The sequence below is a fragment of the Podarcis pityusensis genome, assembly GCF_964106645.2.
Source record: "Podarcis pityusensis genome assembly, chromosome: 13".
Classification (NCBI taxonomy): Eukaryota; Metazoa; Chordata; class Lepidosauria; order Squamata; family Lacertidae; genus Podarcis; species Podarcis pityusensis.
In genome coordinates, this window is record NC_138038.1 from 13,655,183 (window position 1) to 13,671,844 (window position 16,662).

The 16,662-nt window shown below is 47.0% G+C and overlaps 1 protein-coding gene across 1 annotated transcript in view; it reads right to left on the reverse strand.

The window, feature by feature from the left end:
* Nucleotides 1–109: 109 nt before the first annotated feature.
* Nucleotides 110–16,662, reverse strand: part of EFTUD2 (elongation factor Tu GTP binding domain containing 2) — a 31,418-nt gene continuing 14,865 nt past the window's right edge. The window contains exons 15-28 of the mRNA XM_080976590.1: nt 15,306–15,433; nt 12,598–12,791; nt 10,750–10,861; nt 10,007–10,147; nt 8,945–9,046; nt 8,700–8,782; nt 7,752–7,838; nt 6,768–6,894; nt 5,686–5,773; nt 4,219–4,337; nt 3,331–3,425; nt 2,389–2,542; nt 1,116–1,223; nt 110–990 (exon numbers count right to left, since the gene is read on the reverse strand). Coding sequence (XP_080832716.1) covers nt 895–990; nt 1,116–1,223; nt 2,389–2,542; nt 3,331–3,425; nt 4,219–4,337; nt 5,686–5,773; nt 6,768–6,894; nt 7,752–7,838; nt 8,700–8,782; nt 8,945–9,046; nt 10,007–10,147; nt 10,750–10,861; nt 12,598–12,791; nt 15,306–15,433 — 1,634 coding nt within the window. The 3' untranslated portion in view covers nt 110–894. The remainder of the gene's footprint in view (nt 991–1,115; nt 1,224–2,388; nt 2,543–3,330; nt 3,426–4,218; nt 4,338–5,685; nt 5,774–6,767; nt 6,895–7,751; nt 7,839–8,699; nt 8,783–8,944; nt 9,047–10,006; nt 10,148–10,749; nt 10,862–12,597; nt 12,792–15,305; nt 15,434–16,662) is intronic.

The following is a 16,662-nucleotide window of genomic DNA, read 5'->3' on the forward strand; positions in this document are numbered from 1 at the left end:
TGGCAGGGGCAGGAAGAGGAGAGAGAGCAGACAACACATGCGCAGTAGATCTCACTCATTCACTCACACCAACAGGCACAGAGCAGAACCAAGAACTAGACCAGAATGCTTTTATCGTCACCTATTACAATTAAGTAAAAAATATTTATTCTCTGTACACTCCTGGCCCCCCTCCATGCCAAACACCCAATCAAATGGACAAAATCAAACTTCAGAATGCTGGCAGCTTCACCGAAAGGAGACTGAGGCGGCCTCTGCCGAAGCTTGTACAGGGATGGCAGTACATGTTCACTTGCAGAGAACTTTAAATAGCCAAGTGTTTGGGGTGGGTTCTTGCCCCTGTTCGCCATCCAAACAGGAACTGGTTGGCAAGGAATCACCTCTCCATCAGGGGGCAGAGCATGAAGTCACAATTCAGTCTGACTGGGAAAGGCTACAATCCCCAAAAATATTTGATCAGCTCTGCCAGTGCTGCTTGGGAGGAGGATGGATGAGCACAGTGTGGAGAAATGTTTTGGAAACAAAAATAAAAAAGCTGCTTTTATTAGGGAAAAGAGGATCACTGTTGGAAGCTTAAGAGGACTCAAGGATCAAATCTCCCAAGAGACCGAGTTTTCCTCACAGAGGCAGGCTTTTGGGGATGTACAAGACATACTTGGCAAATCTGAAGCCTGGCCAAGAGAAGGCAGAAGGATCAGTGGAGTTTGTTCACAGCATGGCAGGGAGCCTGCCTTGAAAACACAAAACTTCTGTGGCAAACAGCTGCTTTGGCAGCAGGACTGCAGCATTGAAAGACACACAGCAATGTCTTAACCACAGGAAGTTAACATGGCAAGGAGGAGGATACTGGAGTCTTGCCTGGGAAAATGCTGTTGCCCAGTGGGGGCAGCCTGATCACATGGGGTAGTTCAGCACCACATCCTGTTTGGCCAGCTCCAGCAACATAGGATCGTCGAAGAACTTGCTGATGCTCACGTCCTCACTTAGCCCCTGAGGGAGAATAGGATGTCAAAGCATTAGACTGGAAGCAAGAGGTGGTGTGTGTGTTTTTATGCTTCATTGCAGGGCAAGAGCTGCAGAGGCCAGCGGAGGCAAACCCTAACCCTAAGACTTACCTTCCTGCGCCTGGTTTTGATCATAAACTCTCTGGCCAGATGTGGGGCTGGCTGGGGCTCCAGAGGTCGGATCACAATGCTCTTGTCCAAGGGGTCACCAGGCACAATCTGAAATGTAAGGAGCACACAGTGTGTGTTAAGGAATTTTAAGTACCTTGGATTCCTAGGCGCACAGAGAATCCACAAATATCCATGGTTCACATGGCAGGTTAAGTGGAAATCTTGGGAGGCTTCCAGAGCATCACCGAAGTCATTTTAATAGACTTACAGACCTGGAAGGGACCATAAAGGGGACACCCCCCCCCCACTCTGAACAGCATTCTCCACATCATATATCACACCACAGCCTCGCAACCTCTTACTGTTTTACATCTAAAAAAGGGCCTTTCTAAAAACGGGATCAACCAGCTATTTATATGGATCACAGGAATGGAGAAAGACAGAAGGAAGCAGGAAAGGCCTGTCCAGAGGGGTTATGACGACACAAGGTTTGAAATATTTGCAGCCCAGGCTGCAGGAAGCATCACGCTCTTCCACTGCTGCCAACATCTTCACAAGGACAAAAGAGGCAGGAGAAAAGCAGTGGGGCAGGTTGCAAAGGACCTTCCCCTAGCCACAGAGATAAGGAGGTAAGGACTTCAGTGCTGCACACTGCTTTTTTACCCCCCTCCCTTAAGTGGAATAAATTGCTGCAAAAAAGCAGAATGTATGCAAAATAAGCAAATGTGCCAATATATATAAAGCAGGATATAGAATTCAATTTTTCTTTTTACATCCTTAATTTTTTTAACAAAGTAATAATCATAAATAAGAATAAAAATGTGCACCCCACGACCATTCCATTGTAACTATCCACCCTCCCAAAATTTCAACACCTCTTGCGATGGTTTGACCCCTTTCCGTTTTAACAGTGCAATTTCTACACACACCTTCCGTATCTCCTCAAAATAATTTCTCCTGCTATTCCCTGTCCTACCTTAATGGCACATGTTAATTTATCATTAATAGCTATATCCCACACCTCTTTATACCTTTCTTCCATTTTATATTCTGCCTGCGCCTTCCACTTCCAGAATTCACCTTTTCTTGACAAAGAATATGGGGTGCAAGGAGAACACAGTTCAAATTAGGCGGACTTCCTGCTGCTCGCACAGGGGAGAACCTGCCTATGAATTAAAGAACTTGGCAGCCTGGGAAATCAAATGCAAAGCTTGAGACTTGGAGCACTGGCCTCTTCCTTTGCTATCTACCAACAAGCCCCTGTGCCACTTACTTGCCAGTGGTGGAAGACAGACAGTGAGAATGCCTGTCCCTGGGTGTGTGTCCTGAGGTCTGTCTCAAACCCAAAGGAGTCAATAGCTGGGATGAAGGCTTTGATGGTGTACAGAGGGGAACCTGGGATTGGTGCATCTTGGGTCACGTGGCCTCTGCAAAAGAAAAAAAAAGACATTAGTTTCCCCCTTGATTGCTTGCCAAAATGCCCCAATCCCAACTCAGGAGACTTGCCCCGGGGGGGGGGGGGCAAAGGAAGATGGCAAGTTTCAGCAGAGAAGTGGGCAAGTTACAACACATGTAGTAAAACACAGAACTGAAATGGGATGTTTGGTATTTCTGGGGGAGAAAGAATAGGAATGTAAGCATCTGAGGCAGACCAGCACAACACACTGTCTCCAGCATCAAGATGCCCAGTGAAGGTCACAAGCAAGGCAGGGTGGAGAAAAGCATCCTATCTGACCCCAGTATTTGGTACTCAGGTCAGAATGAGCTATTATGGAGGAAACCAAAAAACGGCAGCCCCATCTCCTCTTCCTTCATGCAGACAAGAAAAGGACACCCAACCGCTTTCCTACTATTACAGTGGTACCTCGGGTTACAGACGCTTCAGGTTACAGACTCCGCTAACCCAGAAATAGTACCTCGGGTTAAGAACTTTGCTTCAGGATGAGAACAGAAATCGCACGGCGGCGGCAGCGGGAGGCCCTATTAGCTAAAGTGGTACCTCAGCTTAAGAACAGTTTCAGTTTAAGAATGGACCTCCAGAACGAATTAAGTTCTTAACCCGAGGTACCACTGTATTTCGGACTATACATTTCAACAGCTGAATTTCCACCAAATGTCGGCAGGCAACGGATCTCCGAGAACAAGCTAAAGGGGAGCATTTTGAACCTAAAGCAACACGGAAACTAAGGAGTTAACCAACATGGCTGCCACTCACCTGCGCCTGGCCAGGACCGTGTATACTGCAGAGACGCAATCTGCAGGGGCCTGGACTTCCACGAAGTAATATGGCTCCATCAACCGTGGGGTGGCCTGAAGAGAACACAAGGGAGGAGTCTTTAGCATCAGCAGGTGACAGCAGTGTCAGGGTGCAGGAGCTCCTTCTTGTCTCCATTGCTGCTATTAGCAGACAGCACTGATAAACATGCCCTGATCAGATTTGGGGGGTGGGGACTGGCCTCCAAGTGCCTTTTGCACAGTGAAGACTTCCAAAAACTGCACATTATGAGGACAGGAGACAAGTTATCTTTCAGAGAGGCGGCAAGGGAACTGCAAAGGCAGTTCCCTTTGCAGTTACTGCGCCCATTTCCCTGCTGCTGCTAGTCAGCTGTGCCAAAAGAACAACCTCAAAGGAGAAAAATCTGCTAGGATTTAACCTCCTTCCGTCGGGCCTGTAAGACAGAGCTATTCCGCCTGGCCTTTAATTTGAATTCAGCCTGATCTTTTATTTCCCTTCCCTTCCCTCCCCCTCCCCTTTTATGAAGATCATCCGCTCTGAGACCCCACAGCTAATTCTCCCCTGGTCTCCTTGCTGGCCCAAGTAGGACCAATTCAGCCAGCTAACCCTGGGGATTATCTAATGCTTATTTCCCCTAAATTGATTTTTGAATTTTATAGTTATTCATGTTTTTATACTGTATTTTATGCTGATTTTATAATTAAGTGTTTTTAATTTGTTGTTAGCTGCCCTGAGCCCGGTTTTTGAACCGGGAAGGGCGGGGTATAAATAAAAATTTATTATTATTATTATTATTATTATTATTATTATTATTATTAGGGCTGCTCAGCAGTGGGGACACGCGAGGCACTGCAGGGCGGTTCTTACCATGAGGAAGGCAGAATACACCACCCGCCTGGCTGTTGGGATGATCTGCCCACCTCCCCGGTGCAACGGTTCCTGGGCGATCACAGCGTCCAGGATCTTGAATTTCACATTGCGGATCACTGGGGTGAAAGGAAGCAAGGGATACCATGAGAGACGTGGGGTTGGAAAGGTTTTGGCTGGCAAGCCTACGCTCAGGCTGCAGGGACTCCGATCCCTCCCACAGTGGGCAGCCAAGAAGCAGATAAACAAGAAGAGTTCTTACCAAGTCATTTATTCAATATTCACACAGAAAGACAAAGGAATGCAGTCCTTAGAATAATGGCGATGCTCTGAGTAAAACCCCACCCCCGCCTCTCCTATTATACGTCATCCCTGCATCAGCTGATCTGAGCTTTCTGCCTCTGTGCTTTCTGTTCTACTACTCTGAATGCCCACCTTGTCCTGGGACAGGGGCGTCAGGAATGCTTTTCAAAGAGACTGAGTCTGTCAGCTGTCTCCTCCCCTGGTTCTTCTTCTTCCTGCTGTTCCTTTCCCAATATTTCCCAGCCTCTGCCCTCTGCAGCCTCTGAACTCTGACCTTCTGCAAACCACTGCTGTAAATCTATACTGCTCTCCTGTTCTTGGGAAGGTTCAGGAGAAGGGGGGGGGGGCGGTCCCCACCATTCCTCCTCAGTCCAGCCCCTGACATATACCAGGGAATTGCAGGAGACTTTAACCATATCCGTTTCTTGTTGTTTTGTGCGAGTCTCAGCTTAATAATAATTTTATTATTTGTACAATGCCCATTTGACTAGGTTGCCTCAGCCACACTGGGCGGCTTCCAACAAATATAAAAGCATAATAAAACATCAAGCATTAGAAACTTCCCTGAACAGGGCTGCCTTCAGATGTCTTCTAAAGGTTGTAACTCATCTCCTAGACATCTGAAGGGAGGGCATTCCACAGGGTGGGCACCACTACCGAGAAGTCCCTCTGCCTCGTTCCTCGTAGCTTTACTTCTTGCAGTGAGGGAACTTCCAGAAGGCCCTTTGTGCTGAACCTCACATTCTAAAATTTACACAAGTGAACTTTCTGCTGCTTAGAGTCTTTTTTCTGAGGTACAACAGAGAGTTCAAAAGCCCCCTAATTATTCAAAGGTTTTTTTGAATCGGGTTGACCACTGATAAAACCAAACACAAGCTAAACCTCTGTTTGCTTCTGTCTCCAATTTCTGTGTGCATTCCAGAGTCACAGTCCAAATAAGAACAAATTAGGAAAAGACTCTGGATTAATCTCTGGGAAAAGTTCACATTTCCCTAGAGGAATCTGGGCACGAGTCACAAGGCTGCTGCTGAGAAAAGTCTGGAGTCACTGTCATTTGAGACCCACTAATATGCGACGGTTTCACTTTTGGTAGAAAACGCAGTTTGGGTGGGATGGATCTGAAAATCCCCAGGACAAGTTAATCTTTCTAGATCTTTTACTTACACTCATCACAAAGGGGCCCTTCCCTGGTCCCCCACTGGAAGCCCTGCACAATGCTGTCCTTCACAGAACCCAAGAGGGTTTTGTCAACCTGTAAAAGAAGAAAAACACACATAGCAGCTGAAGTAGCAGTAGCAGCAAGGAGAAGTTAATCTCTGTGTGCGAACTGGAATATGTGGCACTGAAGCTCCCTCTGCAGAAAATTTACAGGCAGGGGAGAGAGTGGTGAAACACAGCCACGAGGTCAGTTCAAGGTCTCTTAGGAAGTTGGAGCTAAAAGGCTTTACAGACAGAGTGTCCTTCCTTTTTCACATCTGCTTGCTCTGCCAGTGCAGCAGACCAGGTGACCTGCATGCATCTCTGTGCAGGCAGGAGAAAGGGACAAAATGGGAGTCATCTCTTAGTCTAGCCTCGAGCCAAGACTTTCTTCAAATGAGTCTGTCTGGGTGGAGCGCAGAGCATGCCAGCGTTCTGGACCACTGGCTTGCAACACATAGGGAGAAATTCTGAAGACAAATACAGCTTCTCCCAAGCCGTGTGATTAAAGCTAAAGGTATAGGGACCCCTGACCATTAGGTCGACTCTGGGGTTGCAGCGCTCATCTCGCTTTACTGGCCGAGGGAGCTGGCGTAAAGCTTCCGGGTCATGTGGCCAGCATGACTAAGCCGCTTCTGGCGAACCAGAGCAGCGCACGGAAACGCCGTTTACCTTCCCGCTGGAGTGGTACCTATTTATCTACTTGCACTTTGACGTGCTTTCGAACTGCTAGGTTGGCAGGAGCAGGGACCGAGCAACAGGAGCTCACCCCGTCGCGGGGATTCGAACTGCCGACCTTCTGAAAGGCAAGCCCTAGGCTCTGTGGTTTAACCCACAGCACCACCCGCGTCCCAAGCCGTGTGATTCCCCCACCCCAATTCTCCATGAGCATCATTTGCACAATTTATTTCAGGGTTCACAGGATTTGATAATTCTTGGATGTGAAATCTCTTGATACTTGGGCTGCAAAACTGAAGCAGTCCTGGGTAAGAGTCATTTAATCACTGCAGGCTAAAAACCAACCCAAATCTCTCTGGCAGGGTCCTTACCTCTGAGGGCAGGGTGTCATCCACCAGGATGTTTGGTCCAGTAGCATCAGGCCCAAAGGCCCAGATGGAACGGGCGGCCAGCAAATCCCAGTCATATTTGGTCTGGAAAAACTCACCCAACTTTTTCCTAAAGGGAGGAGATATGCAAACATTGAAGGAACTCAAGTACTAACTGGTTTAACTTTCTCACCAACCCCTCTCCAAATGTGCAATGAATCAATCTGATAGACACTTGTCTACTTTCCCCGTACACATTTATTAGGTAAGAAAATAGGTAGGCAAAATAAGGCCCAGGGGGCCGGATCCAGCACAACTGCCTTCTAAATCTGACCCTCGGACGGCCCAGAAATCAGTGTTGTTTTTATATGAGTAGAATGTGTCCTTTTATTTAAAATGCATCTCTGGATTATTTGTGGGGCCTGCCTGGTGTTTTTACATGAGTAGAATGTGTGCTCTTATTTAAAATGCATCTCTGGGTTATTTGTGGGGCATAGGAATTTGTTCTCCCCCCCCCAAAAAAAAATAGTCCGGCCCCCCACAAGGTCTGAGGGACAGTGGACCGGCCCCCTGCTGAAAAGGTTTGCTGACCCCTGAGTAAGAATGTACTGCTTCCATTGGAAACTTGACTGTAACCATTCTAAAGTAATTAAACTGTTTTATATGGCAGCAATGTTTATTAAATTAATTGGCTAATCAACTAAAAACATTTAGGTCAATAAGTGGGGCCTTGCTTAATCAAGATGTAGGTTTGTTTATTTTTAAACTTATTTTTAATAGAAGTACTTTGTCTCTTCTGACTCCAAAGGCCTGGCTTTCTTATGATTTTGTGCATTAGCAGGTTTCAGATATGGATGCCCTATGCAAGCAAGAGTGATGAAGTCCCTCTCTTAAGGAGCTGAGGTGAACTTCTTAGTGTCTGAAGGCGAAGAAAATGTGTGTGTGTGTACTTGTCTATCACAGTTAACTCTTCAGCAAACTCCATACCTGTTCCATGTTATCTGCACCACTTCATTCTCAATGTCTTCAGCCAGACCCTTTTCCAAAGGCTCGGCTATCATTGTGATCTTGTTCCTGGAACAGAAAGACATATGTCAATTCAGCTGGAGAGGAAGAGGTAAAAGCAATGCTGGTCCGCTGGGAAACTGCTCTTCAATTTAAGCCAATTAAAAGTAGGAAGGCGACTGCTCTGGTAGTTTGAAATGGCTGTTTTCTTGTTCTGCTGTTAGGGGATAAGGGTGAACAGTTGTTGCCCCTCTTCAACTCAAGATCCTTTAAAGAACTGAAGAGGGCCAATATATCTTCTCTTAATAATCTGCTCTCTAGGGCAAGAGTAGGGAACCTATAGCCCTCCAGGTGTTGAACTCCGAACTCCATCAGCCCCAGCTAGCAAAGCCAACTGTCAGGGATGATGGGAGTCATAGTCTAATGATATCTGGAGGGCCACAGGCTCCCTACTCCCATTCCAGGGTTTATTTTCCAATGGGGTTCTACCCAACAGGTCCCACCTTGTTCTACTGCATCTCCTGCCTCTGCAGTTGAGTCTGAAAGGAGCAAATTCGTTCAAAATAGCAACTGCAAGCAATAAAGGCCTGCGGACATAAACAAAATGCTTGCTTTCCTTCTAGGCAAAATTATACATCTTCTTCTGCTTCTGGAAAAATTGCCTATGGCAGCATAAAGAAAATATCCCAACCCGTAGGGATAATATGAACAGCTTGCTGAATTGAAAACAATTGCCACTGGAGGGAATTTCAAGTGGCTATCATGTCATGCTCCCTCCCAGGTTACGTGAAACTTTTTAAACACAGCATATCCAACTTTGGCTGCCCAAGGGCTAAGCCAGTTCATTCAGTGCAAGATGGTGCCTTAGCTTTTTTTGTAATAGCACCACACCCGTGGCTCGCATTTTAAGACTCTCATCAAAGATCTTACTTTTTATTGGGCGTCTCAGCAAAACACTTCAGGGAAGAGGTTTCCACAACCGTCTCGCAGAACGTGACAACAGGGTCAGCTACCTTTGAAAAGTGAATAGAAGAATGGGGTAGAGGTGATAAAAAAAACTGAGTGATGGACCCAACCTCCCTTGTTCAATTCAGATGGGCAAACCAAGATGAAGTAGAAAACGCCATCCACCCCCCAAATCAACATATCAGTTAGGAAGAGAATCTTTTTTGTACCTTGATATCAATCTCCGAATACATTTTTCGCAGATCGTGCATTACACAGTCAAGATACAGCTCGCCTGTTCCCAAGATCACATGTTCCCCAGATTCTTCCACCTGGAGGCACATGAACAAGATAAGCTTAACAAAACCGACAACCATTCAGAACTTCATATGGGCTGCATTAGCAGTTGGAACGTACAGCAGAATATGAAGGCTCGACTGAACCTTTTGGGGTAGATCAGAGTGCTGGATGCTGGGAACAAACAAGGAATATCACAGCCATCTTTTCCGAGTGTAGAAAAAGCCAGGCCCTAAGGAGAACAGCTCCGAATCCCTAGCCCCCACCCCCAATGGCAACCAGCAACTGATAATGTGCATTTAAGACAGAATCAGTGCACAAGGAAACACACGCCAAGTAATACACTCACACTTAATGCCCACAACCCATGAGTACTGCTGTTTCCCACATTGTCGCTGTAACTACCGTATTTTTCGCTCTATATAAGACGCACCAGACCACAAGACGCACCTACTTTTTGGAGGAGGAAAAAAAATATTCTGAATCTCAGAAGCCAGAACAGCAAGAGGTATCGCTGTGCAGTGAAAGCAGCAATCCCTCTTGCTGTTCTGGCTTCTGGGATAGCTGCGCAGCCTGCATTCGCTCCATAAGACGCACACACATTTCCCCTTACTTTTTAGGAGTGAAAAAGTGAATCTTATAGAGCAAAAAATACGGTACATTTTGAGGCACCTATACAAAGCACATCCCGCTTTTCGACTTTGCCATACAGCAGAAGTGTAAAAAGCACATCTCAGCAAAGACCTACCAATAAAAAAGAAATGAAATGAAACAGAGCCTTGAGCTCCTGCCACGAATCTGGCCTCCTAGGTACCCTTGTCATTGGCACACGCCTCAAAGCTGTGCTTTTTAAAACCTTGCCCCAGGAGGTTTTCCGATTGCCTAGAATTCTGCCCTAAAGGGGACTTGATAGTGTGGAGAAGGAAAGTTGCAGTCTGCTCCCTGTTCCTACTGCCTCTCCATCCCTCCCACCCATCCAAAGCAATCGCACACACCTTGGTGGTGAGAGACGGGTAGCTCTTATTAACCTTACGCAGACCGTCCAGCATCTTGGGGAGCTCAGAGGGGTTGACAGGCTCAACAGCTATTTTAATGACAGATGTGGTGTTGAATTTCAAAGGGCGGAAGATCTGAGCCTGAAATAGAACAAGAAGATAATTATCATGACCATAATCAGTAACTGTGTTCTGCCTTTCTTCCAAAGAGCTCCAAGTGGCAGACTTGGGGTTATAACAGTGATCCTCTATGGCAAAAATAAGAGAATTTTGGTTTCATATGCTGGTTAGCAAACAGAGATTAAATCACAATTTCCCAGTTCAGATGAACCATGGTTTAAACAAACCACAACAGAAGCTGGAATGAGGGAGGAGGCGTGTGTGGGCCCAACACTTGTTGTCTGCTTAATAGACCATGATTTAGTAACCTGAAATTATGTTTTAACCAGCTCTATGCCAGCACAAGAACAAACTAGAAAAACAAATTACGTATAGATTCTTAAGGTCCTGGTCTACTCAACACTTAAAGCACACCTGAAGCTGGCCAATACATACACACACAGCTGAGGAGGAGCCTTTTATATTATTTGGCTAAAACAGACTGGATGGAAGAACAGGCAAGGAGACAGTGTCAATGCACAGAATGCCACATTGGTCTGCTGCAGAGGGCAGGCACCATGCTGTTCTCGTATCTATTTCCATTGCCCACAAGACAAGGGAGATGTTGATGACGGCTGCTTTACCTCTTCATTGCCTCTGGGCTCAGTGATGGTGGCTGTCTTCACAATAGGCTGGTCCACTCCCTCGATGAGCACCCAGTTGCCAGCAGGGACTCTGTTCACCTCTATGTGATACCTGAAATAAGACACGTTGAATTGAAATTGAAATACTTTATTGTCACTTGCACAACTTGTATACAGTGAGATTACACAAGCACCCCCCACTCAGCTCTCTTAGTCTTAATTTCCCCTCGTTTACTGACGCACACCCACCAAACCCGAAAGTCAGTTGCCCTGTTGTTATCTTTTCATTCAGCAGCCTAACAGCCCACGGATAGAAGCTGTTCTTTACCCTGTTGGTGTGACTAATCATGCTTCTATATCTTCTGCCCGAGGGCAGGAGATCAAGAAAGCGCCGGCCAGGGTGTGAGTCATCCCTGAGAATTTTCCTCACTCTCCTGAGGCAACGTTCTTCCGCGATGTCATCCAGCGGATTCACGGGACAGCCCATAATACACATGACTTCTTTACACCTTTGAAAAAGTCATGCTTCCCATCCAAGGCATACACTGTTCTTGGCTGTCCATAACTGTGACTTCTGCACATAGTGTGTGTGTCTGAACAGTTTGTCAGAAAGTGGGAAACCACTCAGATGCAGGCCAGCCATGTAGAGAGAAGAGACAAGGGGAAAGCGTCGTGGGCACCACAAACCATGCTAGCCCCAAAAGCAGCACAGCTGCTGACTACTGGTGGTCAAGCCCATCACACAACCCGTGCTCTCCCACACTCTGCAGCTACAGTGGTGCCTCGCAAGACGAAAAGAATTCGTTCCGCGAGTCTTTTCGTCTTGCGATGTTTTTCGTCTTGCGAAGCACGGTCCGTCGCAACTGCGCCTCTTCAAGCGGCTTTAAAAAAAAAGCGCAAGACTTTTTCGTCTTGCGAAGCAAGCCCATAGGGAAATTCGTCTAGCGAAGCAACGCAAAACCGAAAAACCCTTTCGTCTAGCGAGTTTTTTTGTCTTGCGAGGCATTCGTCTTGCGGGGCACCACTGTACTTTCAACAACAGCAGAAATCCCAGACTGTGTGCTGGGTTTCACACTGCTACAGAACAACAAACCCCTGTGTTGCAAACTTAACACAACAAACAACACAAGCAACACGATGACCAGTATGCTAGATAGCACTGCAGTTCTTATTGCATAATATACATAATTTAGTACAACTAAAACAAAATGTGTACACTTGTAAATTCTCTAATATATTTGAAATCAAATGAACACACGTCTGACAATCTTTGAAAGTCTGTAGAAGTATAAACAGTCTATAGTTGAAACAAAGTAATAGATGCTATCCTGTGGGCTAAGTGATAAAACTTTTTAGGCGTTCATGGTGCCAAAGTGTAAGTGAATAACAACGTAGGACACTGATCCCGGATAATTTGACTGTTTTGCTGGAATCTTCTTCAGCACAACCCACAGGTTAGAGAAATGCACAAGAAGCAGTGGTCATAAGGATATGTAATAACATTGTTATTCACTTACTACTTCGGCACCATAAACGCCTAAAAAGTTTTACCGCTTAGCCCGCAGGATAGCATCTATTACTTTGCTTCAACTACAGACTTATTATACTTCTACAGACTTTCAAAGATTGTCAGGCGTATGTTCATTTGATTTGAAATATATTAGAGAATCTACAAGCGTACACATTTTGTTTTTGTTGTACTAAATTACATATATTATGCAATAAGAATTGCAGTGCTATCTAGCATACTGGTCATCGTGTTGCTTGCGTTGTTTGTTGGGTTTCACACTGCACCTGCCACCCCAACCTGCATGGAGAATGCAAAGCAGGGATCCCAGAACCGCCTACCTTGCTACAGAGATCCAGAGGCGCCCCACCGTGCAAATCTGCGAGTCCTCCTCATCTTCCAGGGTGTAGTTTTCCCCAAGGACCTTGACAGGCTGCCCCGCGTGGATGGTCCCACTCAGCACCCTGCCGAAAGCATGGAACTGGACCCCGTCGTCCGTACTGTACATCTTTGTGGTGTGGCACATAAGCGGGCCCTTCCAGACAAAAGGTTTTGACAAAGATCAGCCTTCGTGCACCACGGATACAGACAAAGGTGTATGAAAACAGTGGCCACGGTCCAGAGGAAAAACAGCTGCTTTTTGGATTTGAGTCCTGGAAATTTGATCGACCAAATCCGGACACTGCTGTCCAAGATGAGGCTGCCAATACTGGGCTGAGGGAACACCTGGGCCAAACCCATTAAGTTCATTATTCTATGGACTCATATACAGTGGTACCTCAGGTTACATACGCTTCGGGTTACAGACTCCGCTAACCCAGAAATAGTACCTCAGGTTAAGAACTTTGCTTCAGGATGAGAACAGAAATCGTGCTCCGGCGGCCCGGCGGCAGCAGGAGGCCCCATTAGCTAAAGTGGTGCTTCAGGTTAAGAACAGTTTCAGGTTAAGAACGGACCTCCGGAACGAATTAAGTACTTAACCTGAGGTACCACTGTAATAACAAACCTATGGCATTGTGAGTTGGGTGTAGAAGGCACCGGGGTCGCCAAAGAAACGTAGGAGCTGTTAACAGATGTCTCAAATGGTTGTACATCAAACACATAAGACAGACAGATGTAATGGCAGCAGTTAATGCTTGTTATTCATAAGTCAGACCTGTTCCCCTATAAAGTGGGCAAGGGATAGGTCTTGTTTTACCTTAAAGGACACATGTTGAGGAGAGCAAGATCCCACGATTTCACTGCCCGCCTGTTTTTCCTTTCAGCCTAGCTCCAATTCTAAACTCAGGCCCAGGGAAGCAACTTCACCAAGTTCCGCTCTCATCTTTTGTGCGGCCTTTTGAGGTCAGTGCCTACTGCAGCTCACCCACGAACAAGGCAAAGGCATGAACGATCAAGGGTGGCTGCTGCCATCACATCAAGCTTGACCTAAGACACTTAGCTCCCTGACAGAATTTACAAAATCTATTCTTGGCGCAGCCATGACAGTTAAATAGGGTTTAAGCTCAGAGTGCACTCCCTTCAGGCGTCTGCTGTTTCTCTGACCCACTAGCTTGGGTGGCTGACAAATAAAACTTCAATGTTTGGCCACCCCTCCCATGTGGGTGCTCTTAGTCAATTTCATCACAGATCATTCTTAGAAACAGTTTACATACATGTTATAAATGTAGCGTGGGAACACGTTGAAAATTCCCCATGTGACAGTGGCCACTGAGTGGAGATTCGTTTGCATACACACAGGTTGTGCAAAGAGTGGTACATAAAGTATAAAATTATACAGTCGTACCTTGGAAGTCAAACAGAATCTGTTCCGGAAGTCTGTTCGACTTCCAAAACATTTGGGAACCAAGGCGTGGCTTCCGATTGGCTGCAGGAAGCTCCTGCAGCCAATCAGAAGCCGTGGAAGCAGCAACGGACGTTTGGGTTCTAAAGAACGTCCGCAAACCGGAACAATCACTTCTGGGATTGCGGCGTTCAGGAACCAAAACATTCGACTTCCGAGGTACGACTGTATTATGGGTTAGGTGATAGACCCTAAGCAACAGCATAACTTAAAAAAATAATAATCTACAAAGTGATGGACAAACCATCAAATCAAAACAGACTTACAGAACACTGCTTCCAAGTACAGTCATAGTAAAGGACCCCTGACCATTAGGTCCAGTCGTGACCGACTCTGGGGTTGCGACGCTCATCTCACTTTATTGGCCGAGGGAGCCGGCGTACAGCTTCCAGGTCGGGTGGCCAGCATGACTTAGCAGCTTCTGGCAAACCAGAGCAGCGCACGGAAACGCCGTTTACCTTCCTGCTGGAGTGGTACCTATTTATCTACTTGCACTTTGACGTGCTTTCGAACGGCTAGGTTGGAAGGAGCTGGGACTGAACAACGGGAGCTCACCCTGTCGCGGGGGTTCGAACCGCCAACCTTTTGATCGGCAAGTCCTAGGCTCTGTGGTTTAACCCACAGCGCCACCCGCGTCCCATAAGTACAGTCATACCTCGGGTTAAATATGCTTCGAGTTGAGCGCGTTCGAGTTGCGCTCCTTGGCAACCCGGAAGTAACGGAGCGCGTTACTTCCGGGTTTCGCCGCTTGCGCATGCGCAGACGTGCCATTGCTAGTTATGTTTAGCTCTAGATGCGAACGGGGCTCCGGAACGGATCCCGTTTGTATCTAGAGGTACCACTGTAGAGCCAAGTTCTGATTTAATACCAAACTTCCTTTTCTTACTGCCACGAGAAGAGCCTGTTGGATCAGGCCAATGGCCTATCCAGTTCTGCATCCTGTTCTCACCGCAGCCAGTCTGTGGGAAGTCCACTAGCAGGACTTGCCAAATGAAGCTCTTCATCCACAACAGGACTGGGGGACCTTTGGCTCTCCAGATGTCGCTGAACCACAACCCCCATCAGCCCTAGGAAACAATGGCCGGGGATGATGGGACTTGTAGTTCAGCAACACCTGAAGGGATGGAGCTTGCCCTCTCCTGCTCAGAATCATGCAGCCAGGCTTACTACCATTAACAAAGAAAGAGAGTTAGACGGAAGTCTTACATCAGGGTCACATTCGCTCATGGCCTCTCCCAGGTCCGAGTCAACTCCGCCTGTGTAGTTGTGCTCGATCTTGGTCTTTGCGCCCGCTTTTGGGGAGGGGATGTGATGCACGCACATGTCCACAAAGCCTGGGAGAACAAAACTGGGTGAGGCAGCGGTTCAAAAACTGAAGAAGAAGCATTTGGATTTGATATCCCACCTTTCACTTCCTTTAAGGAGTCTCAAAGCGGCTAACATTCTCCTTTCCCTTCCTCCCCCACAACAAACACTCTGTGAGGTGAGTGGGGCTGAGAGACTTCAAAGAAGTGTGACTGGCCGAAGGTCACCCAGCAGCTGCATGTGGAGGAGCGGAGACGCGAACCCGGTTCCCCAGATTACAAGACTACCGCTCTTAACCACTACACCACACTGGCATGATTTTCAGGAAGAGGAAGCCTGTGTTAGTTTTCAACTTTCACCTGGCTTCAACTTTGTACCTGTAAGGAACACTTTCCACATTGATTCGTCTTAAGCCTTAAACACTGGAATTTGTTCTAGCGTGTGCTTTCTGTTCACGCAGCATGCTGACCATGCGCTCTGAAAAACACAGGTCTGCAGCTGTGACGGATAAGGCCAGACAAAACTGATATTGTCAGGGAACTGCCATCAGTGCCGGAGGGAGAGAGCAAAAGCCAGAGGGATTCCAGAGAGCGTCCAGGGATTGGGAGAAGCAGCCCATCTTCTGGGGAAGAGAATCCGCGTAGCACCAGTGGAGAAGGGGGGCAGATGGGGGAAGCGGCGAGGCGGTCCCATGACTCCTTGCCTGGGACCAGCGGGGAGAGTAGGGGTCCTCCGTTGCCCACGTCCTCCTTGTGCAGAAGGCTTTCGCGCAGAGAGAGTAGGAGGAGACTAGGTGTCAAAGAGCTTCTTTGCTGGAAGAAGTTTAAGAAACGCCCACTGACGGATTCTGCCTGCGATTGAGTCAGCCACGGGTGAGCGGCTGTCCGGACAGAAAAGGTTCACTTTGGCAACCCAGCCAGGTGTTTGCACCCAGCCGGGGAGATAAGCACCGGCTTACGCACGAGCAACCCCTAGAACCATTACAGATCTCTTCCAACTCTTCTTGAACTAAGCTAGCAGCTCTTGACACATGGATTCCTCCTGCTGTCTCCCCAAGATCAAACAACACAAGGGAGAGGATTTATAAATTAATCATTCTCACCCAAAATACAAAAACGTAGCATCATCCACTGTAGCTGAGGTACAGCAAGTATAAAGGCAGACTAAATGGAAATACCATTTCTCATAACTTATAATTAGCCGGTGGAACTCATTGCTACTGGTATGAAACTCTCTCTAGCATCCTTCTCCAGTCCTT